The sequence below is a fragment of the Cricetulus griseus genome, chromosome 2 (genome assembly GCF_003668045.3).
Source record: "Cricetulus griseus strain 17A/GY chromosome 2, alternate assembly CriGri-PICRH-1.0, whole genome shotgun sequence".
Taxonomy (NCBI): Eukaryota; Metazoa; Chordata; class Mammalia; order Rodentia; family Cricetidae; genus Cricetulus; species Cricetulus griseus.
The window spans coordinates 385,560,936-385,587,871 of NC_048595.1; the positions used below are offsets into that span (position 1 = coordinate 385,560,936).

The window sequence follows — 26,936 nt, forward strand, 5'->3', positions numbered from 1 at the left end:
CTGGCAGTTGAGAGCCAAGGAATACCACAAAGTCATACCACACAACAAACCTCATGAAAGAGATTTATTGGGAGGAAAAAACACCCAGGAGGGTGGTTGCCTATGCTCAGGCAAGAAGCAGGCAAGAATTGAGCAGAAGACTGTGTTTATATAGTTTTGTGTGTTTTTTTTTGTTTTTTGAGTGGGTGTTGCTTTTCAGGGTGGGGATTGGTGAGATCTCAAGCCCTGAGTTTGAGCTTTTTACTCTATAGGGTAGAGGCTGGGTCCCATTAGGGCAATTAGTGTGTTCTATGGATGGAAGCTGGGGGTTGGCGGTCCTCAGGAGAGGCCCTGGCCACTCACATGTCTTGAGGGGCTTACATTTATCCTTTGAGGCATTGCATTACAAAACACCCAGAGGACAAGCTACATAGCCATGGCAAGCCTACCTGGTGGAATACCATGCATTGGATGCAGGATTTCCAGGTACTGGTACATGACAAAAGCCATCTACAGAGAAAAAGAGAAATAAAATGTACATTTCTTCCTGTCTTTACAAAGATAAACAGAAACAATGACGTTAAAGATCAAAAAGAGGTGAGGAGGTGTGTTGGAATGCAGTCTAAGAATGGAGTCATAGAAGGGGAATTCTGAGTGCTTGTGAGAAAACTTCAAGAAAACAAGAACCTTGTGACCTTGGTTTCTTCAAAACCATGGAATTGCTCTTAGAATGTGCTTTGTGCTTCTCCCAAGTGTAGCAGATAGGAGTGACTTTAGAGTATTCACTACCACTGGCTATTTGTTATTTGTTTATATGCCTCTATGGAAAAACATTTTTTGCCAAGTGCACTTATCCTCATGATAGTAAACTTTACTTGTGTGACTCTTCTTAACTCTCAGGGTATAAACTGCCTGACGCTCTGAATAAATTTGGCTGTTACATGAGACTTTAGTCTGCCTCATTTTCAGACTCTACTCCAAGGGGTTCCACTGCCTTTAGAGTATAAACAGAGGTTAGGAAGAAACCTCCCTTCACTTGCCTATGGTAGTGGCTTGATCCCTAGAAGCATAGTCATGCTTTACAAACTAAAGATGATGGAGGGTGGGTAGTAAAAGCTCTTAAGACTGGAAGCAAAGAGCAAGGCTTGCATGCACACACAAACACACAGTATCTGCATTGCAAGTGGAAAACAACCACACTGAGGGAGGGCAAGGGCCAGCCCAAGAAACTTATCAATAGTGTTTGCACACCTGGTTGTGGGCAGGGGAGTAACCTGCAAACAGATCTTGACTTCCCTCTTGCAAGTTTGTTCTGTACAGCAAACTGCATAGGAATTCCAGAACTACTTAATGTGTACCAGTATGGACACTGCCAAGAGCCAAGATTTCCTTCCTTCCTTCCTTCCTTCCTTCCTTCCTTCCTTCCTTCCTTCCTTCCTTCCTTTCTTCCTTTCCTTTCCTTTCCTTTCTCTTTCTTCTCCTTCTCCTCCTCCTTCTTCTTTCTTCTTCAAATAGGGTTTCTCTGTATTGTTTTGGAGCTTGTCCTGAAACTTGTTCTGTAGACCAGGCTGGTCTCGAACTCACAGAGATCCACCTGCCTCTGCCTCCTGAGTGCTGGGATTAAAGGCATGAGCCACTAACTCCTGGTGAGCCACCATTTTCATTGTGGAAGGGGTTTGCACATTTGTACATGGGGCATGACAAAAACTCCATGACATGGGATAAACTGAATGGGTATTGGAGCTGAGGATATAGCTCAGTGGTACATGGTAGGCTAGCATGCATGAGGCCCTGGGTTCAATCCCCAGTCCCACCAAACTGGTAGTATAAATATGGCCCATGACCATCCATACATGTTCATGTGTGCACATGCAGGCATGCCTGTATGTCCTAATCTGTCTACAGGAAGGACCTAAGAGCAGATACCTAAAGAGCAACCCAGCTCCAGATCTCAGCCTAAAACCATTCTCACCACAAAACTGTCAATTACATATTATTAAAATGATCTTTTTGCCAATTGGTGGTGGCACATGCCTTTAGTCGCAGCACTCGGGAGGCAGAGGCAGGCAGATCTCTGTGAGTTCGAGACCAGCCTGGTCTACAAGAGCTAGTTCCAGGACAGCCTCCAAAGCCACAGAGAAACCCTGTCTCAAAAAAAAAAAAAAAAAAAAAAAAAAAACTCCCAAAAAAACAGAGGAAAATAAATGGCTAAGAAAGTGTTCAGAGTGCTGCCCAGGGGTCAGGGAGGTGACCTGAAGTCCAAAGCCTGCTGTTCAACCACTACATAAGACTGCTTCGGGAAGGATCTGTGGTGTGTTATGGTTGTGCACAGAGAAGTCTGCACCTGTAAGCTGAGATAGGCCAAAAGGCTATATACTTCAAACTACCTGCTCTCAAGGACTTACAAACAGCTGGGGGATAGCTCAGTCGGTAAACTGCTTGCCTTGCAAACATGATCAGAGTTCAACCCACAGAACTACTTGGGAAAATCAAAAAACTCAGGCAAGCATGTGGTACATGCTTGTAATTCTGGTGCTCAAGAAGCAAAGACATGCGGGACCTGGGGCTCACTTGCCAGAAAACAGAAAAATGGTGAAGAACAAAACCCAAGATTGTCCCCTAGCCTCAACACACATGCACCTGCATACATCTGAACACAATGCATGGGTGCATACCCACACAACTTTTTTGTTTTTGTTTTTTGTTTTTTTTCAAGGCAGGGTTTCTCTGTGGCTTTGGAGGCTGTCCTGGAACTAGCTCTTTAAGACCAGGCTGGTCTTAAACTCACAGAGATCCGCCTGTCTTTGCCTCCCAAATGCTGGGATTAAAGGTGTGTGCCCCCCCCCCACCCCTGCAGGCACAAATTTTTATGGCGGTCTAGTCTCCTGTGCAGATACGTGCTATGCATACACATGAGCATGTGCAGTTGTACCTGCATACTGGATGCATGACGTGCATACATCATCTGTTATCTGTATGACTATCACTGTCACACTTCATAAATGAATGTTCAGTACAGTGTGACAGAGCCAGTGACCCCTAACTGAAACCAGGGCAGAGATTGTCTCCGAAAGTAACCACGTAACAAGACAATATAAGAAAACATTTTTATTTCTGTTCTTTTATAAACATGTTTATGTCCTAAGATTCAACAGCTGTAATAATGGGGGGGGAGGGGCTACCCTGTGCTGAAGCTCTGGGTTTATACTGATGCCTCCTGAGGCTATGGGCAACAAGTATGGTTCAGGGACAGAAAATACACACTCAGGGTCACTACAGAGCTAGGGTGGCAGAATGTTCTAGCCTGGCTCACTGTTCCCTCTTGGTTATAAATAGCTCCCAGTTTGAATATAAATCATCCTGTGGGCGACCTAACCATGGCAGACAGTCTGAGCAGGCCTATCACACCTGGTGGTGGGTCCTGTGCTCCACATTCTCTGAGCCCTGTGTCCTAAGTGTGGCTATCTCAGGGCCCAGACTGCTACAGGACAGCACTAGGAGCATGATGGAAGTCCTTGGTTGTTTGCTTTGTTTTCCTGAACTGTCTTCACTGAGTTAGAAGGGTGACCATACTTGATGTTCCTGGTGAACTCCCACCCTCTCAGGCTGGCCTAAGAAGCCTCTCCAGAAGCACCAGTTTTGTCTGCAGGTTGACATCAAAGGGTGGCAGTTTGGTCAGAGTCAGACTCACACCTGTAGTGCCCTCAATACTGGCCAGAACACGATGTGTGTCCCTATAGAGGGCCAGGTGCCCGGGTGCTGCCTCCATGAGGATGTGTGTGTAGTCCAGCATGCCTTCTGCTCCAGGCTGCACATCTTCCCTCTTGTCATACCTGGGAGAAAAAAAGCCGTCTGTCTCGACTGCATTCATCTTTTCCTATGTCTCACACCACCCTCCTCCATACCACCTAGGTGCCACTGAAGTGATTTATAGGTGGCCTCTGTGGGAAGCAACTCCACCTGTAGCTATATTTCAGAAACAAACCTCCAGCCTTCGTTGACTTGTAGAAACCGTGACACACCTGTCTGGGCAGCAGCTACATCAATGTGCAGAAGGACATCTAGGAAAACCAAATCTGTTAGAAGCCAACATGGTGCCTCACTCAGGGCCAGCCTGGTCCCCAGGAGGCACCCTGTACCAACCTGTCTGGGGTGGCACCAGCTCATGTAGCCGCTGCATTGCAACACCACCAGGGTAGTTGAAATGGGACACATAGAGGGATGTGGCTGTATATGCCACATTTACCATGATGTGTCCTATCACAAGCAGAGTTCCCATCTTGTACAGCCAAGACTTTTTATAGTTATTCAGGCTGCAAAAAGAAAGATATCCAATGAAAAGCATATGGTGGCAAGAACACCAGCATATCCAATCACATCTAGGAAAAGTGGTCCTAGAATACCAGCCCATTCCAACTTCACCAAGTCATTACAAGCAAGGAAGTTAATCAAGGTTATACCTGGACAATCAGCCAAAGAATAAAAGACTTTGAAACCGCTCTTAATAAAAAGCACCAACTCCTCACCTGAGACCACAAGGTAACTTAAAGCAGACAAAAGCCTGGAGTTCCTGGGTTCTATCTGCATGTCTCCATTGTCTTAAGACTCTGGGTACTGCTGGGCGCTGGTGACACACACCTTTAATCCCAGCACTCGGGAGGCTGAGGCAGGCGGATCTCTGTGAGTTCGAGACCAGTCTGGTCTACAAGAGCTAGTTCCAGGACAGCCTCCAAAGCCACAGAGAAACCCTGTCTCGACAAACCAAAAAAAGAAAAAACAAAACAAAAAAGGCTCTGTCTGGATCCTTCACCTGCTTAATTCTCAACTTATGTCAAATCCTCAAGGAGCTTTGTCTAGAAGCTGATGATAGCTAATTCATTTTATGTTCCTTCAAGGTTGAAGGTACAGAGTAACCGAGGTATCTTACCGTCAGCTTTGACAATGTTCTGCTCCGAACCCACAGAAGGCACCTTAAGTCTCCAGTTGCCCTAAACCCCACAGACTTCGTCACTTCATGATGAGCTCACACCCCAGCCAAAATACTCATCTCAGGGTAACTGGACTGGTCTTCTCACTACCTTGCAGAACCAGAATTGAGATAATGATCAACCAGACCACACTGTGACCAAGACTACTTAATTATGCATCCCTCTTGTCCCTACCTAATTCTTTTTTTTTTTTTCTCTACCCCGTCCCTACCTAATTCTGTTTAAACCTAAAGCTCATGTCAGTGTTCCCTTGTCTGTCCTTTTTTTTTTCTTCTAAGATTTATTTATGTATACAGTGTTCTGACCAAATGCCAGAAGAGAGCACAAGATCTCATTATAGGTGGTTGTGAGCCACCTATATGGTTGCTGGGAATTGAACTCTGGACCTCTAGGAGAACAGCCAGTGCTCTTAACCTCTGAGCCATCTCCCCAGCCCTGTCTGTCCTTTGTAATGTGCTTATTCATCTCTTTTATTGTCATATGGGGATAGACAGACTGTTGAGGCTAACTTGCCCTAAACAATTCAAGTCACTAAAGCGACTGAGATATCATCTGAAGAACTCTGTGGTTGTTCAGTGGCACAGGCCTGGAATCTCAGCACTAGGAAGGCTGAAGAATAATGATTGCAAATTTGAAGCCAGCCTGGGTTACATAGCAAGACTGTCTCAATTGAAAAGGGCAGTGAGATAGCTCAGTGGGTAGAGGCACTTGCCATGCAAGCCTGATAATCCCCAAGCCCACATAAAGGCATAAAGAGAGAACTAGCTCCACATCCATGCCATATCATGTGTGCCACTCATAATGCACACGCATATTAATAAGAAAGTAAGATGCCAATTCAAGTTTATACTAGATTTTTTGAAAGGCTCCTCAGTTACTGTTTAGGGCAGAAGTTCAGCTCACTACTTGCTTCTATTGTGTATAAACAAATCACACAAAGCAAATCAGTGCTTCAAATGCCAGCCTGAGGACTGGGAGGCAGACTTCAACAAGGGGCATGCTTGCAATCTCTAGGCCAAAAGAGCCCAACCGGACTAGTTCCAGAGACTGGTCCCCTCCCCTCCCCTCCCCTCCCCTCCGCTCCCCTCCCCTCCTTCCCTTCCCTTTCCTTTCCTTCCCTTCCCTTCTTCCTTTCCCTTCCCTTCCCTCCCCTTCCCTTTCCTTCCCAAGACTGGCTTTGGTTGGAGGGAGGGGTTGGCATTTTCTATGGGAGCATGAGTGTGGTATATGTGTGCACCACATGAGTGTGGTTGTGTGTAAATGCATGAACTGAGGTGTGCACATGCAGAAGCCAGGGGAGAACGTCAGGTGTCCCCTCTACCAATCTCCATCTTGTTCCTTTGAGAGAGCACCTCTCATTGAACATGGAATCTGCCAATTTTTCAATTGGGCTGAGTCAAAGCAATCCTCCTGTCTCTGTACCCCGTCATGGCTAGCACAGTACTGGTGTCACAGGTTACCATGTGGCAGCACCTCGCTTTTTACATGGGTGCTGGGGACCCAAATGCAGATCCTCATGCTTGGGTAGCAAGCATTCTTACTTATAGTCCATCTCCCTTCCTTGGCTTTATGAACACTGGGATTACAGGTGTGCACTACCACACCTAGCTCCAAGAGGTCTTTATCTTTGGTCTTCTCCATCAGTCTGCTACTCACCTGCAATGACCTAGAGTCTTTTAAATTTATTTACTTATTTATAAAGGGTCTCATGTAGTCTAGGCCAGGCTTGAACCTCCACCTCCTGAACAGTTACAGGCCTGAACAACTGTACCTAATTTATGTGGTGCTGAGGTGGAATCAAAGAGCACTGTGCATGCTGAGCAGGTGTTCTACAAACTGAGCTTCATCCCAGCCTGATTTTTATTTTTGAGAAAGGCTTATACTATAGCTCTGGATGCTCTGAAACTCACTATGTAGCTTGGGATGGCTCAAGTTGGTGTTCCCAAGTACTGAGATTTTAGGTGTGAGTCACTACACCTGCTCCATCTAGATTGCTGTAGGCAATGAATGCTATCCCCACCTTCTCTGAGGTTTTGCCTTTAAGACCCAATGGGTCTGTAAGACCATAGCACACTTCAGATTGAAGCCTGGTTTCTAAGCTGCAGTTTAGGTCACCCCCAAATAAACTCTAGGTTGTCTTCTGTCCTGTCTCAGTTGATGGGACATGGAACTGCCTTCATTTTCACTGTCAGTCATCTGAGGCTGACTTTAAACAACAATGACAGTTAGCAGCTGTGACAGAGATCATGTGTCCCATAGAAAGGAGAATGTTTGCTCTCTGGCTCTTTAAGAAATAGTCTACTGACCAAATTTTTAAACTGTTGGCCTCAAACACAGATTTTTTTTTTTTTTTCAGCACAGCTGCACGCACTTTATCCCAACCAAGGGACCCAGGGATACTACAACAGGGTTTCTAAAAAGTGGTGCATTGCCTGTAACTCCAGCTGCTTAAAAGGCCAAGGCATCACAAGTTAGAGGCCATCCAAGGCTACACACATTAAAAAAAAAAGAAAAAAAAAGGTTGGTCAGAGGTGCTGCATGTCTTTAGTCTCAGCATTTGGGAGGCAGAGGCAAGCAGCTCTCTGAGTTTAAGGCCAGCTTAGTCTACAAAGCAAGTTCCAGGACAGCCAGGGCTGTTACACAGAGAAACCCTGTCTCAAAAAACCAAAAAAAAAAAAAAAAAAAACCCAAAAAATCAAAAACAACAACAAAAACGTTGTCATCCACACACCTGTTCTTGCACACTAATTTACATCCAGCTTCACCTGTGACTCAAGCCAGGGTCCACACCTTTCATGGAACTTTGAACTGGCCCAAGGCAGAATACACACAAAGATAAAAGCAAGAGACATGTTGTGATTTGAATATTAAACCAGCAAACCCACTCCTTTCGTATGTAGGTCTCAACTACATAGAGCACACTAGCCTCAAATTCACAGAGACCTCTGCCTCCTAAGTGTTGGGATCAAAAGTATATGCTACTACACCCAACATAGCAAACCTATTTCTAATGGAGCTTTAAAACTACCTATCAGAGCCAGGTGGTGATGGTGCACACTTTAATCCCAGCACTCAGGAGGCAGAAGCAGAGAGGCAGGCAGATCTCTGTTTTGAGTTTGAGGCCAGCCTGGTCTACAGAGAGAGTGCCAGGGCAGCCAGGACTGTTCTATAGAGAAACCTTGTCTTGGAAAACCAAAAACCAAACCAAACCTAAAAGCTGGGTAACCCCCAGCACCCCCAGAAAGTACAGTAAAATTGAGAAAGCAGACAAGTATCTGGAGGATAAAACCCTCACATGTAGGTGCAGCCTCTGGCAGCCATGATGTTGAGTGCAGGGAAGGTATAGATGATGAACCGCAGCTCCTTATGCGGGAGGAGCGAATACAAAGCCACGAATCCCAGGTTTGGCAGGGCCAGTGCATGGGTCCTCCTGTCCACTACACCCAGGGGTATGAAGAGAAGGCTGCAGCCCAGGCCTCGGGGCAGGGCAGAGTAGAAATACCACAGGAGCGGGGAGGTCTTGAGGTCAGGTTAAGGAGGCATGGATACTGTCAGAGATTGTGTCTGTCCACTTAATGGAACTAGGAAGGCAATAGCATCAAGGCTGAGTGGCCAAAAGACAGTCATGCCAAAAGGCATAGCAGACACCTGCTTCAGGAGTTATGGGGATGAATGATCTTGGGCACAACATACCAAGTTAGAGAACTATGAGAAGAAATACCTTTATTCTTACAGTATTAATAGATGAGGATAACAAGTCGTCAAGTCATAGCTATGCTGTTCTTTCTAACCATGAGTCCATCCAAAGTACTCAGTGATAAAATGTTTTTAAAGGGGCTGGAGAAATGGCTCAGCGGTTAAGAGCACTAACTGTTCTTCCAGAGGTCCTGAGTTCAATTCCCAGCAACCACATGGTGGCTCACAACCACCTTAAATGAAAGCTGGTGCCCTATGCTGGCAAGCAAGCAGAAGACTGTATACATAATAAATAAAATCTTTAAAAAAATAAAATGTTTTTAAAGGCAGACTACTCTGTGAACCATGGCGATGCTCCCTAAGACTAGGCGATGCTTAGGGAAATGTTGACACAGGATAGGTAGAAGGCAGCACAGGCCTCAGTGCCACCCAGGGCCAGTGAGTCCCGGTGTGAACAACAGAAGCCCCTGCCTGACCCTTAGACACCCACCTTGCCTGTGCCGACCAGCTGCCTGACAGGGAGACAGGAGATAAGAGGCCAGGGTCATGGGGCTGACTAGCCTGTGCACCTACTCTAATACTGAAAGGATACGCCCCAGTTGGAACTTTTGTTCAGGACAGTGTTGTACCAAAGCACCTCTCCTTCTGGCCATACAAGGTATCTCCAGAAATAGGAGTCCACAGCAACCGTCAGTCCTAATAACAGAACAAAAGTGTCCTCAGTAAGGAACATGGCCAATTATAAAATCCACACCTCAACCCACATGTGCACTGTGCTTAACTGCCCCCACAAAGTGGTTGCATGGCCACAGAAACTGCCACAAGAGGAGCTGGTGGTGTGTGACACCATTTCCCATCAAGTATTATCCCTAGCACAGAACACACTGCCCTCCTCCTGCCTAGCCAAGCAACTTGAAGGCAGAGGGTGGATGAAGGCTTCCAGGAAGAAGCCACCACTAGAGACAGAACTGGGATGTTCTCCTGCTACCAAAGTTAGTTCAGATCATCTTATTTCCATCTTAAAAAAAAAAAAAAAATGGGGGCTGGAGAGATGACTCAGTAGTTAAAGAGTGCATTCTGCTCTTTCAGAGGACCTAAGTTTAGTTCCCAGCACCTACAAAGAGAGGCTAACAATTGTCTCTTACTCCAGTTCTAGGAAACACAGATGTCTTCTGGATTCTATGGGTACCTACAATCACACACACATATTACCACACAGGGATATATGTGTATACACATAAATAAAGCAAAGATTAAAAAAGTCTTTTAGGGGCCAGTGGGTAAAGGAACTTGCTGCCAAATCTGATATCTGAGTTCAATCTCTGGGGCTTACATGGTAGAAGGAGAGAAATGATTCCCACAAGTTGTGCTCTGACCTCCAAATATACATTGTGGTGTGCACAGGCTCATACATGGCCACACACATGCACACAAACACATACACACACACACACACACTAAAAAAAGTCGTGTAATAAACAAAAAATTTCAACAGCTTAATAAAGAGCTGTCCCTGCAAGCATGAAGTCCTGAGTTCCATCCCAGAACTCACATAAAAAAGTAGGAATGGGTCAGGTGCAGTGTGTACACCTTTGATTCTAGGACTTAGGAGGCAGAGGGAGGTGGATCTCTATTGAGTTGAAGGCCAACCCAGTCTACACATGAATTCCAAGATAGCCAGGGCTGTGTAAAGAGACTCTGTCTCTCTCATTCATTCATTCGTGTGTGTGTGTGTGTGTGTGTGTGTGTGTGTGTGTGTGTGTGTGTGTGTGTGCGTAGCCAGGAATGAAGCTGGAGAGATGTCTTAACACACCCATATGGTGGCTAACAACTGCTCATAACTCCAGTTCTTGAGGGTCTGATGCTCTCTATGGCTTCCATGGGCACCAGGCATACATGCAGTACATAGACATACATGTAAAGTACTCATACAAAGACCGGGTGTTGGTGAATGCCTTTAATCCCAGCACTCAGGAGGCAAAGGCAGGCGGCACTCTGAGTTTGAGGCCAGCCTAGTTTACAGAGTGAGTTCCAGGATAGATTCCAAAGCAATACAGAGAAATCCTGTCTTGAAAAACAAAAACAACAACAACAACAAAAACAAAAAAACCCCAAAACCAAAAAAGTAACCATACACATAAAATAGAAATAAATATTTCTCAAAAAAACTAGAGGAAAACAAAAACAAAAAGCCAAGGTCGTTAACTCAGTGAGGAATGACACTGGGGTTGACCTCTGGATGTTACACACACATGCACACACAAAGTTTCAAACTCACACACTTGTAATTTTAGCACTATGAAGGCTAATACAGGAGAAGCTTAAATTTGAGGCCAGCCTGGGCTATGCAGTGAGTATGGTGGTTTGAAGGAGAATGGCCCCCACAGACTAATAAATTTGAATATTTGGTTCCTAGTTGGTGGAAGTTTAACAATGATTACATGTGTGTCACCAGAGCTGGACTTTGAGGTTTCAAATGAACCCACCCCCTTAATCTCTCTGCTCTGCCTGCTGCCTGTAGCTCACTATGTCTGCCTGCTGCCATGCTTCCCACCATGATGATCATGGATTAACCCTCTGAAACTGTAAGCCAGCCCCCAGTTAAATGTTTTCTTTCATAAGCTGCCTTGATCATGGTGTCTCTTCACAGCAACAGAACAGTAACTAAGACAATAGAACTCTGTCTCAAAATACCAAAAACCAGAACCGAAATATACACAGACAAACCCGAGATGCTGACTTACCTAGACAGAGAATCCCTGCTGGGATGGCATGCTGGAACAATCTGGCTACAGACAATCTTCTTTGGTACAAGGTCAGCAGTAGCATAAGGCCCAGCAGCATGCAGAGCTCAGCCCTGAAGCCAATAATGGCAAAGGCTGAGAGCCAGACAAAGAGGGCCCACCTATGCTGCAGCCAGGCTGTGAGGACTGGTAGGACTGCGAAACACAAAACACACACAATAAGGGGGACTCCCTTCTTTCCTCCTTCCCTCCTTCCCTCCTTCCCTCCTTCCCTCCCTCCCTCCCTCCCTCTCTTTCTTTCTTCAAGACAAGGGTTCTTTGTATAACAATCCTAGCTGCCTGGAACTTGTTCTGTAGACCAGGCTGGCCTCAAACTCACAGAGATCTCCCTACCTCTGCCTCCAGAGTGCTGGGATTAAAGATATGTGCCGCCACCACCAGACTCACTTTCTCATTATAGAAAACACAACAAACAAATCACTCTATGGGGGCTGGAGCAATGGCTCAGCCATTAAAAGACTGGCTGCTCTTGCAGAGGACCCGGGTTCCATTCCCAGGAGCCACATGGCAGCTCACAACCATCTGAAAGCTACAATTCCAGAGGACCCGATTCCTTTTTCTGGCCTCTGCAGCACTACATACACATGATGTGCTTAATACACACAGCAGAACGCTCATATATACAAAATAAAAATTCATCTTAAAGAAAGATTACTCCAGAAGCTGTGACTGCTGAGCATTGCAGAGTTTAAGTAGGAGGATCTAGCATTCAAGACCAGCCTGAACTATACAGTGGGACTATGTCCCAAAACAAATACAGACAAACTCCACAGAAGCCTACTTGCTTGCTGGGATGGCACACAGGTACTCCAGGGTAGCGTTTTCTACAAAGTACCAGTCGTGAATACAGAGCATCCTGCTTCCTTAGGAAGAGACCCTGGGCAGTTTATGAGGAACTGATGGGGTGGGGGTGGGGGGGCAGTGCGATGGGCAGGTGTGTGTGTGCTTAGCTGAGGTGAGGGGCTGGAAGGCACATCTTGAAGCTACATACCCACAGCCAGGGCCAACACATTGGGGAGTGTCCTGGTACAGTAGAACATGAGGTGAAACTGTGTAGCTGATATCCAGCAGAACATGGCAGCCACCGTGGCCCCAAACTGTCGCCTCACTTCTTTTTGTAATGTCCAGAGTCCAAAAATCACACCAAGTCCAAGGACTCCTCTGACTAAACAAAATGAGCAACAAAATCATGTTGTGAGTGACCCAAGAACACACACACATGATGAAGTCAGTGTCACTTGCAGTGCTAGTCAGTGACAATATACAGGGCACTACCTGGGAGTGCACATTTGGTACCAGGAGTGGCCACTAGAGACCTGGGATCTGTGTTTGCACTGAGACCTACACCATCAAAGCTTCTTCCTTCCTTTCAGCCCCACAGGCTTGGCTGAATGTTTGCCAAATGCTGGGCAAAGCTAGAGAAGAGTGTTGGAAGGACAAGGTAACCAGAGACCTCTAGACCACTTCCCTCAGGGGGGAAGTGGAGGACAGTGCTGATGAAGGCTCAACCCAAAGCCAACCCTGCGAAGCATCCAGATCATGATATGATGGGAGGACCAGATGCAGGGGCAGGAAGATGAATGGGAACTATCCCTGGAGCAGGTGATCTTTTGAAGATAGGCGAGGCAAGTACCCCAGGGCAGGGCCAGTCAACATATCCTCAGAGTAGACAAGCCTTATTAGTCACTGGTCAGTGGTGCCAAGGCCTAAAGTGATGGCACAAGAAACTGATAGCCAAGAGAGCACCCTTAGGATGGGAGCTGCAGACTTTTAGAAGCTGACCCATGCATTCAGAGTGGGCCCTGCCCAGCACGGGGCTTCCCTCTTCCTGCATACTACCAGATACTGGATTTAAAGCATAGATATCTCACTTCAAGACTTGTGTCCATAAGAGTCTGGGTCCAGCTGCTATACTTATGCCACCAGGGAGCCTGTCTGGCACTTCTGTCTGGCACAATGCCCAGGCAAAGCTCTTTTACTACTTTCAAGGTCCCATCTGCTCAATCTGTCACCTGAATTCTAGGGCTCCTCCTGGTTTCCCATCTTCCCAAACGTCTGAGTCCTCATCAAGGACAGTTGATCACACAACCTCCATTCTAGGATGGCTATCCTAACCCTGACAGAAATGGTTTGAGCCTCTTGCAGGAGCTGACATCATAAGAAACCCCATGCTTACAGCAGCTGAGAACAAAATGTCACTGTGCTAAGGCAGCTGGCATACCCAGATCCCCAAAAGAAAACCACCACAGACTTCCTTCAGGGGCTGAGGCTTGGCTTCTTGATCCCACCCACATGGGGGTTGCCCCCTGCAAGCTGCCCTGGGCACTGGCAAGTTTCCCCACTCTAATCAGCTTTTCTGAGAAGCAGGCTGAGTTTCCATCAAGAATTCAGCTTTTAAAAGCTTTACATGAGGGCTGGAGAGTTGGCTCAGCAGTTAAGAGCAGTGTCTGCTCTTCCAGAGTACCTGGGTTCAATTCCCATCCCCCACATGGCAGTTTACACCTGTCTGTAACTCCAGTTTCAGGGGATCTAACACCTTCACACAGACATACAGATAGGCAAAAGCATGAATGTACAAGAAATTAAAAAAAAAAAAAAAGCTTCCCACATAGGCTAGACAAACTGAAATCTGACTATGGCCAGCTGTGTTAGACAGTAAAATGTTCTGAATTGGAAAAGTGTGGTTGTTGGCTTAAAAAGATATCAGGTTACGGAACCATATGGACAGAATGTTCTTAATCTAGTATTAAAAAAAAAAAAACAAAACATATGGGGTTGGGGATTTAGTTCAGTGCAGAGCACTTGCCAAGAGAGCACAAGGGCCCTGAGTTCAGTCCTCAGTTCAGGGCTGGGTGATGGGTGGTTGGGCATGAGAGATGGCTTGGTGTGGTAGCCCATGCCTTTAAAACCAGCACGAGCATACAGGAGGCAGAGGCAGGCAGATCTTTTTAAGTTCAAGGACAGCCTGGTCTACAGAGTGCACTCCAGAAAAGCCAAAGCTACATAGGGAGACCAAGTCTTAAAAAAAATAAAACAAAACAAAACATGAGATGGGGGGGGTACTGGAGAGATGGCTCAGCAGTTAAGGGCACTTACAGAGCAGTTATAGAGGACCTGAGTTCAATTCCCACTACCCAAATGGTGGCTCACAGTCATCTGTAACTCTAGAGCCAGAGGATCTGCTCCCTTCTGACTACCACAGGCAGTATACATGGTGCACATACAAATGTGTAGCAAAATACTCATGCACATTAACAAAAAAAAGTATGGGTCCCATACAGATGTGGGGTGAGCTCTGATCTCCAGCAAGGCTGTACGTCTGTCACCAATGGAAGACTCTCTTTGAAATAGCTAGAGAAGTCAGGTGTGGTGGCACACACCTGCCAAACCAGCTCTCAGAGGATGAGGCAGAAAAACTGAGTTCTGGCTTCAAAAACAAACAAACAAAAAGAGGAGCCAGTGTTCTCAATACTCCAAAACATGTACCTGAAGGAACAAATGTGGGGGACCAAAATAGTTCCATTATGGAATGTCTTAAGGTCCAGCCTCTGGTTTCAGTAAATAGGAGCACCCAGGAGCTCCAGCCCACTATCTATTGCTAATGCAAGCAGATCTGCTATTATATAGCATAGCCTCAGTGTAGAATGCCTCCTAGTTTGCATCTCTACAGGACTAAGCATTTGAATAGGCCTGCACCTTGTGGGAGGTGAGGTGTGTGAGTTACAAGTGAGGACAGAGAGTTAGGAGCTAGCTAGCAGAGAGAGGGATCAGGAGAGTAATGGCCTCGTGGCCATGGAAGCATGATTAGAAAACAGCCAAGAAAATGCTAAATAAACAAGAGACTCCAGTTTTGTAGCATGGAACTGAGAGCTCTCTAAAGATGACAAGATGCCTGTGTTTGGTCTTTATCGCCATTGGGTTGCTAGGAGTTTCCAAGTCCATGCTTCCCCACTCAGGCCGAACCTCAGGGCTGTCGTGGGTTGAGGCTGTGACGGGCCGGGCCGCAACAAACAAAGTTAAGTGCTCTAGTCTGATCACTATTTGATATACTTGTGCTAAAATACTGTATTGTATTATGTCCTACTGAAGGGACCAGCTCCCCACGTCGGCAGCCATAACAGCTGAACACGTATTTGTCTGACCTTGTCTTAGTCACTAAGGTCATATGCCTGCCCCTTTTGGCAGCCATGACAGTAACACGTGCTTTTCTGACCTTGCCTTGGTCACTACAGGTTAGGTGCCTGCCTCGTGGCAAGGAATCAATCAGAAGTTAGCTGGTGGTGGTATGCTTTACGGCTCTGGGTGTGCTTTATGGACAAGTGCACAGCAATGACGCGCAGAGCATAGCAACCACCCTGGGAGGGCCTATGGGCCATAACAACCAGTTGGCCAATCAACACAGGGCAAGCCCTCCAAGCCTGGAGGCACACCAATCCTGAGCCTGTGCGTACCCCTAGACACTCCCCTTATGCTGCCCTGCAAGATCTCTATGCAGCCCTTTCGAGCTGTCTTTGCTAGCCACCTGCCATGGCGGGTGGGTGGAAGACCCAAGCTAACATGGGGTTAGCTTGTTAAACAATAAAACCTCATGCAGTTTGCAGAAAGCATTCGAATCTGCCTAGTGATTGGGGTGACTGCAGTCCTGGGCTGAGACCCCGGAGGCCTGAGTTTTCTGGGGGTCTAACACTACTACTAAGAACAAATCTTCTAAATCAATGAAAAACTTTAGGAAGTACTTATGTGGGTACAGAGAGGGCCCAGGGGCTCTGTATGCAGACCAGTGTGAAGACCTCAGACCTCAAGGGCTGTCTGCACATTCCCTGTGGAGTACACAGACTCTGCAACAGCTAAGGCTCTGTGAGTTACTATTGAGGCCCTCTAGATGAAACAGAGGCATTAGGAGTTGTCACCACCTTCTTCACTAGCCCTGCATCTAAAGGAATGTCATGAGGACTTCAGTGGAGTCTAAGGTACAGCTCCTCCTTGCTTGTCCCAAGTCTGGTGGCAAGGCTACAGTGAGTCCTGCCAACCCGAGCTCCCCCCTCACCCCCCCCCACCCCCCCATACTACCCCTCCATCATGTGATGCTGTCACAGTTCTTGCCCATGTGAGGCCCTTACCTGTCAGCTGAGAATAAAACTTGGACATTTCCAACAGTGAAAGCACATAAACCACAGGACTGGAGAACACTGCAATCAACAGAGGCCCAAGGAATGTCCTGGGAACAACGCCAGGAAACTCATGGTGGTCATACTACAAGAAGAAGGAAGGGGTGGTCAGCACAGAGGCTGGGCAAGTAAGGCAAGCTCTCAGCCCCCAAGCAACAGCCTCACCTTGTCTATATCCAGCTGGTGGTACAGCAGGTCATGCGTAGCCTGTAGGTTGAAGCTCTCCTCTACCTTGGTATAGGGACAGGCAATAAGGTGGATGGCAGCTACTGTGACCAACAGCCCCAGGAACAGCAGTGGCTGCCTGCCTGATGATTTCTTTTTTTTCTTTTTCTTTTGGTTTTTCAAGACAGGGTTTCTCTGTGTAGCCTTGGCTGTCTTGGAACTCGCTCTGGAGACCAGGTTGCCCTCAAACTCACAGAGATCCCCCTGTCTCTGCCTCCCAAGTGCTGGGATCAAAGGTGTACGCCAAAATCCGCCTGACTTGCCTGGTGATTTCTTGCCAGCCATGTGGTACTTTAAACTTCATGTACCTTCACAGGAACAAAGACAAGAAGTACCCAACATTAACACTGTTGCCCTGTATATTCAGAGAAAACAGAAACACGGCTCCTAAATGTCAGAACCCTGCTTAAGGTCACACTGGTAAGATGTGGGGGGGGGGGGAATGGCCATTCTTTGTCAGCTTGACTATATCTGGAATTAACTAAAGCCCAAGCAGCTGGGTACTTCTGTGAGGGATTTTTGAGTAAGCCTTTTGATTGAGGAAGCCCCACCTTTAATCTGGGCCACACCTGCTGCCAGCAGCCTACATAAAGAACATGGAAGAAGAAAGTTTGCTCTTTTTGTCTCCTTGCTCTTTCTCACTCTCGATGGCAAGTCCATTCCTTCATTGGCAATAGAGCCTACTTCTTTAGGATTTCAGTGTGTACTGAAGACCATTTGAAACATCCAGCCTCATGGACTGAACAACTACTGGATTCTGGAACTTCCACTGGTAGACAACCATTGTTGGACTAGCTAGACAGCCTGTAAACCATTCTAATATATACATACATATGTACACATATACATATATTTCATTCTATCAATCCTGTTCATCTAGAGAACCCTGGCCAAAACCTTTTAAATTTTTTGAAAATTATTTTTTATGAGTATAGGTGTTTTGCCTACATGTATGTCTGGGCATCTGATCCCCTGGAATTGGAGTTACAGACAGTTGTGAGGTGCTATGTGGGTGCCAGGAATTGAATCTCGTCCTCTGAAAGAACAGGCAGCACTCCTAACCACAGAGTCATCTCTCCAGCCTCAACCCTTTGACATATAATTCTCATAATTCCTATTGTCTTAGTTGGGTTTATATTGACGTGATAAAACACCATGACCAAGTGCAGCCAGGGAAGAAAAGGGTTTATTTCATCTTACAGCTTACAGTCCATCAAGGCAAGGAACCTGGAGGCAAGGAACTGATGAAGAGGTCAAGGAGTGCTGCTTACTGGCTTGCTCCTCATGGCTTGCTTGGCCTGTGTTTCTTATAGCACCCAGGACCACCACCATAGCACAGCCCACAATGAGCTGTGCCCTTCCACATCATCAACCAAAGGTATTCATTGACTCTGCATGAAGGCATATCATGAGGACTTTAGTGGAGTGTAAATAAGGCCCAGCTTGCATTTGCTTGTCGCAAGTTTGGCTGCAAGGCCACAGGAGTCTGGCCAACACCCCACCCCACCTGACTATGGCCACCTGTGTTAGACACAATAAAATGTACTAGATTGGAAAAGTGTGATTGTTGACTAAAAGAAAAATGTCAGGCTACAGAACAATGTGCGCATTATGTCCTCAACCTAGCACAAAAAACAGACAGGGACTTGGTGATGCACACCTATAAACCCCAGACAAGAGGAACAGAGTTCAAAGCCAACCTGGGCAACTTGGTAAACGCACAAAATCCTGGTTCAGTCCCCCAAACCACATAAAACCCAGACGTGTTGTTAGATGTGTGTATCCCCAGCACCTAGGAGTTAGAGGCAAGGGGATGAGAAGTTCTAGGTTGTCCTTGGTTATACAGAGTCCCAGGTCAGCCGTTAACTCTGTGAGACCCTATCTCAAAAAAGAGGGAGGGACCCACACCACTGAGGCAGCAGCAGTGTGGTATGTGCTGCCTGAGGGAGTCTGTCTTACCTGTCCCAACCTTCTGTTCCTCATACCTTTGAAGGAAATCCAAGCTTTAGGATGAGATTATCCTTACCTGAATCCTCCTCCCTCCCAGTCAGGCACTTCCTCACAGCCAGAAAGGGATGTTTTCTGTGACGACCAACAGCAGCTATTTTCAAAGACAACAGAAGACCAGGGTGAGTCCGAATGCTCCACTAGGAGCAAAAAACAAGGTAAGATATTCACCAGTACAAAAAAAACCACCTACCACGGGAATGGGGGGAGCTGCTGGGCAGACAGACGGCTAATCGCCTTCCAGCAGCCAAGTTCAAAAAGGCCATATTGTTAGCAAATGTGACTTGGAGAAGGAGGGCACCTCAGATTAGGTAGTACCCTTCAAAGATCCTGTTGTCCCTGTCAATTGGGATTCCAAGGCTTCCACGGAAATTGTCCGAATCATTCGTTCAAATTGTGGCTTTAAGCTGGAAACATAAATGATCTGGTGCAAATGAGGCCTACTTCTCAACCAAAGACCAGATGAAACTGTATCATTTGTACAAACAGGTGTTCTCTAAAATCCAGATAATGCATATTTATTACTTCTCACTCAAGCCATTTAAAATTCGTTTGGTCACTCTGTGCCCACTGCCTGAGGTCCCCTGCGGAAATGTCCACTACTGGCCCCCCCAAACACATGGAGCCGGTCCCCTAGAACAGAGATCAGTTACAGGTGACAGGTCGGCCGCCTGGTGAGGAGGGTGAGGGTCGGATGAAAGGTCCAGGCCTCAGGTGAGATATCCAGCCCCCAGGGATATGCTCAGCCCCTAAGTGAGAGGTACGATCCCCAGGTGAATTGTTCAGCCCTCAGGTGAGGAACTCAAAGGCCGTCGCGCGCGCTCAGGCAGCTCGGAAGAGCCCCAGCCTCGCCACCTCCCGAGTACCTCAATCCCCACGGCGAGCGCTGAACTCCAGCCCTTTCTCTCTCGTCCTGACCCCTCGGAGCTCAGCAACTGCCCTCAGCAGGAAGCGGGCGGCGGAAACGCAGCCCAGAAGCGAAGTCTTTGCCCGAACTTAACATGGCCACCGTAACCCAGACTGGCGACAGAGGAGGACGATCCCCTCCCGGAGTAAAGATGGCCACCGCAGGCCACGGGTAGAGGGCGGGGCACGAGGACAGGTTAAAAACCTGCGGTCCCGCCCCTCTCTCGCGGGACGCTGACCCGGGGCCTTCTCATTGGTCACTGCTCGTGGCGAGCCTGAATTGGTCCACATCAGGCAGGACGGATTCCTCCGGCCAATGGCAGCGCGCCTGCTGAGGGATGGGCGGGGCCTTGGCGACTCCGTCAAGTAGCCGGGGGAACGGCCGGCGCGCTTGCCGGTGGGCGGAGGCCGAGACTCCACAGCAGTTCTCTGCCGGTCGCCCGGCAGTGCACCCGCCATGCACCTGCCGCCCGCTGCCGCAGTCGGGCTGCTACTGCTGCTGCTGCCGCCTCCCGCGGCCGTGGCCTCCCGGAAGCCGACAATGTGCCAGAGGTGCCGGGCGCTGGTGGACAAGTTCAACCAGGTGGGCGGGCGGCGGGCCCGGGCAGCGGCGCAGGGCGGGGGCTAGCGGGGTTCACAGGGGACCACCGAGTCGGTGCCACCTCCTCCGCAGGGGATGGCCAACACGGCCAGGAAGAATTTCGGCGGCGGCAACACGGCGTGGGAGGAGAAGAGTCTGTCCAAGTACGAATTCAGGTGGGTGCCCAAGAGCTGAGCGGATTGGCGGCCACTGACTGCAGATCAGCGTTCAGATCTTGGGGTTGGTGCTGACCACCGGCACACGGAAGGGGCCCTTAGATGGTGGATACCTGTCCTTGATCATCCCTGTCTCTGGCCACTCACTGGCCTGTGGCTTCCACACTCCCCCCTCCCTCCCTCCCCCTCTCTCCCGCTGTCTCTCCTTTCTCCTCTCTCCTCTCGGAAGAAGGCTTTTTGAAAACTCAAATTTGAACCTCCAGCCCTCCTAGGGGTTTCTGTTTTCCCTGGCTAATGGAATAAGCTCTCCTTCCCATGCTGTGGTAGCACCTGCTATCCTTGGGTCCCTTGCACATCCCAGCTTAGCGTTCCTTTACTGACTAACCCTGCCTGTGGTTGTGGATGTTCCCCTCTTCCCTAAAGGAGTCTCTAGGTGGGGCATGTCTAAAGTGAGCAGACTGGTGCTTTTGGGGTGCTGACAAGTTGTGTTTCAGTGAGATTCGGCTCCTGGAGATTATGGAGGGCCTGTGTGACAGCAACGACTTTGAATGCAACCAACTCTTGGAACAGCATGAGGAGCAGCTAGAGGCCTGGTGGCAGACACTGTGAGTGTCCAGGACCATGTCTTCTGATCAGTAGCTTTGCAGTCACTTCCCAGTAGAGAAATTACAGAAGCAGTAGCAGCCTTTGTCTCTTACCAGAGCACAGCTCTTAGAGTCAGGAAGCTTGCAAAGACGTCCTGTGCACACCTGACTCTTGCTTCCCATCACACAGCCTTGGGGGCTTATACACTACCCCAAGTCACCTGAGGTAGTTACTTCAGCCTGAAGATAAGAAATGGAAAATTCCAGAGATAAGTCTCATTGTAGTGTATCATATTCTGTTTCGATATTGTCGTGGATCTCTTACTATGCCTAATTTACAAATTAAACTTCCCCACCAGTATGTTTGTAAAGGCCAATAGTATGTTTAGGTTTTGAAACTGTCCAAGGCTTCAGTCATTCCCTAGGGGTGTTCTTGTGTGTGCTCCATCACTGAGCCATGCCCCCAGCTCAGCATTTCGAGGGATTTAATGACCGTTTCTAAATCCTCAGGAAGAAGGAGTACCCTAACCTATTTGAGTGGTTCTGTGTACACACACTGAAAGCATGCTGTCTTCCAGGCACCTATGGGCCAGACTGTCAGGGTATGTTTTTCTTGGGAAATCCCAAGTCTGCATCCAAGTTGGGGACCCTGTCTCTTTCCTCAGATGGGTAGTTGTCCACCCTGATTCTGCTGCTGTAAACGTGGACCACAGGCTCCTGCATCACTGCTAACTTTAGCAAAGTTCCCCTTTGCACTGTAGAGCTCAGAGCCTCTGGTCCTAATGTGTTTTTAGGGTAGGGAACACGGACTCTGGAACTCTTCTGTACTCTAGAGACCTGTTAATTAGGAGTTGGGGGTGGTAGTTGTACTTAGCTCGTCCTGGCCTTGTATGAAGTGAGCCTTGAGACCAGAGCCAGTCATGTAGATGAGTCTGGGTCAGGTGGCAACAGTTTCAGTTTCAGGCATGCACACAGGCTGAGATGCCTCTTGCTTGTCTCTCCCTGGCCGTGTGCTGAATACAACATCAGATTTCTCTCCATGGGCATATAATGTATTACAGTGTTGATCCTGCAGATTCTAGGTAGTCATTGTCTGTCTCTAGTCCTTTCCTTCGGCTTTCAGGCCCTCAACAGGCCCTCAGTTTCCTCAGCAGGAATGATGCCAGGTTTGAATTGTGAAGGATCCCAAAGGCTGTTAGGTTGTAAGCATGTTGATTGAGGGGTGCTATGATTCTCCTTGTGTGAGAACAACATGGCTACCCCTGGGGCATGCTCCAAGCAAAGGTTTATGTCTTCCAAGAATGCCAGGGTGGGTCTCAGAGGCCTTGTAGCGGGAATGGCCACTGCGACGGAGATGGCAGCAGACAGGGCGACGGGTCCTGCCAGTGTCACGTAGGATACAAGGGGCCGCTGTGTATCGACTGCATGGATGGCTACTTCAGCTTGCTGAGGAACGAGACCCACAGCTTCTGCACAGGTAAGCAGCAGCACCCAGAGTCTGGTCAGCTTGGTTGATGGTGAGGCTGTGGGGAGCAGCACCTGCTGAAGCTGCATAGCTGGGAACAGAGTACCTCTTGGTCCCCTAGCTCCAGGTGTCCAGAGTAGTGTAGGAGGCCTGGAGGTGTGGCCTTTTTGAAGTATCCATAAACTACACCAGAAGGAAAAGCTACCTGCCGTTTCTTGTGGGAATGACATGGAGATTGAGTGCACATATGTCAGGTTCTGTCGTGCCTATACCAAATGCCCTTAGCCTTTTGGCCTAGTACCTAGTAGTGGGCCGTATTCCATATGATCGCCTGGAGTATTCTGATGAAAGGCTTACTTCTAGCCTATGGCTGTCCGGGAAGGATGGACAGACAAGTCATTCAGTTTCTACTAGGTGTCTTTGGAGAGAGGGGGAAAGGTACAGAGGCTAGAATGTGTCCACAGTCAATCAAACAACTTCTCAGAGGGAATAATGACTTTCTGGTCCCGTAAGAGATAGCTATACAGGGGAACCAGGACCTTTGTTTTTACCTGATTGTCAGGGTTATTTGAACAGATATATCCCATGACTGAAGTCAGCTCTGCCTGTCAGATCACTGAACAGAGCAGAGGCCCTTGCCAGCCTCCTGGGGCCCTGCGGTTGTGGCCTGCACAGGGCAGCATTCTTGGTTGAATTCACACTTTTCATGTTTTATCAATCCATGAGAGGTGCTGCCTGTAGTGACATCTTGCTCCAAAGTAATGGCTGTTTATTTTCTTGTTTTCAGTTTTTGTTATTTTCCTTCCTGCTGAGCTTAAGTCTTCATTCCTAAAGTAGGCTTTCCTCTGTGTGGGAGAGGACAGGGTTCTGTTCCCTAAAGGATCCTCCTAATACAGCCTTTGCTTTCCAGCCTGTGATGAGTCCTGCAAGACATGCTCAGGTCCAACCAACAAAGGCTGTGTGGAGTGCGAAGTGGGCTGGACACGTGTGGAGGATGCCTGTGTGGGTGAGCAGGGTACCAGGTGGGAGGGAAAAAGCTTCCTTACAGGGGAGACCCTCTCGCCCCAGGGAGGTCTGACTCCCACCTGATGATGCCTTTTTGTCTGCCCCTCTCGGGGCTATGGAAGGCCATTCTTATGGCCTGCATGTGATTTTGAGGAGGACTCAGATCTAGATTAAGCCGGTGTCTCTACCACAACTGGTAGCATCAAAATACTGGGCTGTGTGGCCCTGCCATGGCACTGGCTTCGCTTTCTGTAGCCCCAGGGCCCCACTGCCTACCCTACTTCTCTGTTAGTCCTAGTTTTGGTTTCACCCCTCAGCAGCTGCTTGGCCTTAGGCAAATTCAGAACTCAGCCATAAGCTGGTTTCAAGCCATGAGGAGGGGAGTGAAGAAAGGGATAGTTTCAGCCTGTGAGGAAGAAGCACAGGAGCTCATTACAGTCTTGTGGGTGGTGCCTCAGCCCTGCTGCCTTGGGCCCTGCTTACAGCCTTGTGGCTTTGTTCCAGATGTTGACGAGTGTGCAGCAGAGACCCCACCCTGCAGCAATGTACAGTACTGTGAAAATGTCAACGGCTCCTACACATGTGAAGGTGACTGGAGTGTTGGGACCTGTCATTCTCCGTATGACTTTTCTGTCTTCCTTCAACACATGAGATTAGGATGGCCTCTGAAGGGTCTGCTTCAGAAACTTGGAAGTGGTGACATTAACAGTAGACAGAAAAACCACACATCTCTATCATTACATGTTTGTACATCATAGTAATCTTGGAGCATGCTGCTGTTCTAGGCTCTTTTCATTGTAGGGAAAACTTTCCACACTTTTTTTTTGGAGACAGGATGTCTCTTTGTTGCCCTGGTTATCCTAGAGCTCACCAAGTAGACCAGGCTAGCCTCAAGATCTTCTGCCTCTGCTTCCCTAAGTGCTGGGATTAAAGATGTGCGCCACCACGCCCATCTTAGAAAACATTTCACACTCCTTTTTGCTTCCCAAATTTGCCAGTCAATGGTATGAGTATTTTAGGGTCTGAAGCAGTTCACGAAGTAGCTGGGATGAAGTTGCCACCCACCCAGTGTTCGCAGCTCTAAGGTAGCAGGCTGCAGTGTCCTCTCAGTGAAATGTGACACTAGGCCCATAGAGCCTGCAGTCTCTGCTTGGCTGTTCTTACTGAGGTCTTGGTTGGGGAAAACAAACTGTCACTGGGCTTGAGGTGGCTTTGTTTTTAAGTTCCTTCATGTCACCAGGATCTGTTTTATGATGTGGTACTCTTGTTCAGCCTTACTTAAGTGGAAGTTGTCTGACATCTTCCCTCCTTGTTTCTAGAGTGTGATTCTACCTGTGTGGGCTGCACAGGAAAAGGCCCAGCCAATTGTAAAGAGTGTATCTCTGGCTACAGCAAGCAGAAAGGAGAGTGTGCAGGTCAGTGAGCTGTCTGCTAAAGAAGGTGAACTTTCAAAAAGGAACACATCACTTGCCCAAAGGGCCTTTGTGGGTGGGAACCTTTCAACCTCTGATAGATGCTGACTATGGGGTTTGCCCCTGCACAGACACTGTTGTAGCGACACTTACCTGAGCACCTATGTCATCATTAGCTCCTAGGGGACTTGGCTGTCTTAGCTTGAGGTCAACTCCATTGTCTTGAACATTGCACAGGGTATTGGGCTTCCCACCCTTACTGCTGAGATGTCTCTGTTCTGCCAGTTGAGGCTTGGCCACTGAGGCCCAGGAAACTCTCCTGAGTACCTCCCTAAATTGCCACTTCTTTCTCCGATGGGCATTTATGGTTCCATTGTTTTCATTGGTGAATGAATTGTGAATGAGCGAGTTTCTGGGTGTGTGTGTGTGTGTTTGTGTGTGTGTGTGTGTGTGTGTGTGTGTGTGTGTGTGTGTGTGTGAGATCATTTCTTGAAATGGAGTATTTTTATTACAGATATAGATGAATGCTCATTAGAAACAAAGGTGTGTAAGAAGGAAAATGAGAACTGCTACAATACTCCAGGGAGCTTTGTCTGCGTGTGTCCGGAAGGTTTCGAGGAGACAGAAGATGCTTGTGTACAGACAGCAGAAGGCGGTGAGTGGCAGGAGGCCAGGAACAGTGTGGCCTGCCCTTCCCAGGGCTGGGACTGACCAGACACTTGGAAACTGCCAAATAAATGAATGCAGAGTTGTTCTGGTGACAGCACAGAAGTCAGGTAAAACCTCTATGCTGTGCACACCCAGGGTCATGGAGGAGGAGGAATTGCAGGTGTGTGAGAGAGGCCTGTACAGGGGAGGATTCGGTTAATGCCCTCAGATTGGGTTTACAGATAGCTGTGGAGAAAGGGAAAGCAGAGTGTGCCGGTCCCACTGAGAGAGGAGGAAGAGCAGAATGTAGCAGCCTCATTGAGGCACCAGCCCTTCCACGTTTCCCAACAGAGTGATCTTGGGTTCTGGAACCCTGGCTCAAGGTCAGATCTGTGTCTGGCTCTGAAGCTGTAAAGTAGGGTCTGTGCAGTCCTTCCAGAGCATTCCTAGTCCTTGCATGATCTCCATGTATCCAAGCTTTTCCTTTTTATAAGGATACCACCAGTCACCCTTGACTGGTGCAAAAACCCTATTTCTAAGCAAAGCCACATTGATAGGTGCTAGCCTGGATGTTAGCTCCTCTCCTTGAGAGAGACAGTTCAGTCTGACAGACTCAGGAGTTGGGAAAAGTAGAAGCAGGCAGTGGTTAGAGAAGCCAGTAGTGACAAGAGTTTCCTAAAGCCCATGATAAGCAGGACAAACAGTTGTGCATCCACACTTAGGAGGGCTCTGGCCAGTGAAATACCAAGGATAAAAAAGGAATTAGCAACCATAGGACAGGATTGCCTGCTGTCATTGCCTGTCCTCTGCCTCATCTCTCACCCTCCCTGCTCAGCCTCTGGGTAAGGCTGTGAAGTGCCTGCCTGGGCACCACAGTGGGTCCTGGGATTCCAGCACCTATACATACAGCTCCCATTCTATCCAAACCCATCCTCAAGGCACTGCAGCACTGGATATTCATTCAGTGACCTGTGTGTCTTCTGACAGAAGTGGCAGAGGAAAGTCCCACACAGCCACCCTCCCATGAGGATTTGTGACGGGCATCCAGGTTCAGAAGCTGGACTCTCACCCTTTTAAGTTATTGAGAGGACATCCTATAGAAAATGTGGCCCATGGACATCAACCCCATTTCTCCAGGAAGTTTTGGAGGAAGAAGCTGCCTGCTTTGAAACAGTAGATACTCACTTGGCCCTTTAAAACGCTGCATTTCTTGGTGGTTCTTAAACAGATTCGTATATTTTGATACTGTTCTTTATAATAAAATTGATCATTGAAGGTCACCAGGAACAAAAT

General features: G+C 47.9%; 2 protein-coding genes across 5 annotated transcripts; one reads left to right on the forward strand and one right to left on the reverse strand.

The window, feature by feature from the left end:
* Positions 1 to 3,072: 3,072 nt before the first annotated feature.
* On the reverse strand, positions 3,073 to 19,943 carry Alg12 (ALG12 alpha-1,6-mannosyltransferase). 4 transcript variants are annotated; one of them, XM_035440814.1, is made up of 12 exons: positions 19,734 to 19,942; positions 19,061 to 19,274; positions 18,887 to 18,961; positions 16,801 to 17,168; positions 16,588 to 16,720; positions 12,459 to 12,632; positions 11,408 to 11,602; positions 9,256 to 9,359; positions 8,263 to 8,486; positions 4,123 to 4,292; positions 3,965 to 4,055; positions 3,073 to 3,812 (listed from the first exon to the last, which is right to left on the reverse strand). In XM_035440814.1, exons 4-12 carry the CDS (start codon positions 17,143 to 17,145, stop codon positions 3,581 to 3,583), a joined length of 1,668 nt encoding a protein of 555 aa, XP_035296705.1. In that variant the 5' UTR covers positions 17,146 to 17,168; positions 18,887 to 18,961; positions 19,061 to 19,274; positions 19,734 to 19,942; the 3' UTR covers positions 3,073 to 3,580. The 4 variants fall into 4 exon arrangements, with proteins under 4 accessions (XP_035296705.1, XP_035296704.1, XP_027252019.1 ...); XM_035440813.1 differs by lacking the exon at positions 19,061 to 19,274; XM_027396218.2 differs by lacking the exon at positions 19,061 to 19,274 and having other exon boundaries at positions 3,965 to 4,040; positions 19,734 to 19,940.
* Positions 19,944 to 20,139: 196 nt separating this feature from the next.
* On the forward strand, positions 20,140 to 26,932 carry Creld2 (cysteine rich with EGF like domains 2). Its single transcript, NM_001244136.1, is given in 11 exon segments — positions 20,140 to 20,356; positions 20,447 to 20,529; positions 21,024 to 21,134; positions 21,624 to 21,715; positions 22,414 to 22,590; positions 23,489 to 23,584; positions 24,088 to 24,171; positions 24,903 to 24,998; positions 25,510 to 25,613; positions 25,616 to 25,650; positions 26,631 to 26,932. Coding segments are annotated over 11 exon segments (1,044 nt in total). The 5' UTR covers positions 20,140 to 20,230; the 3' UTR covers positions 26,671 to 26,932.
* Positions 26,933 to 26,936: the final 4 nt, after the last annotated feature.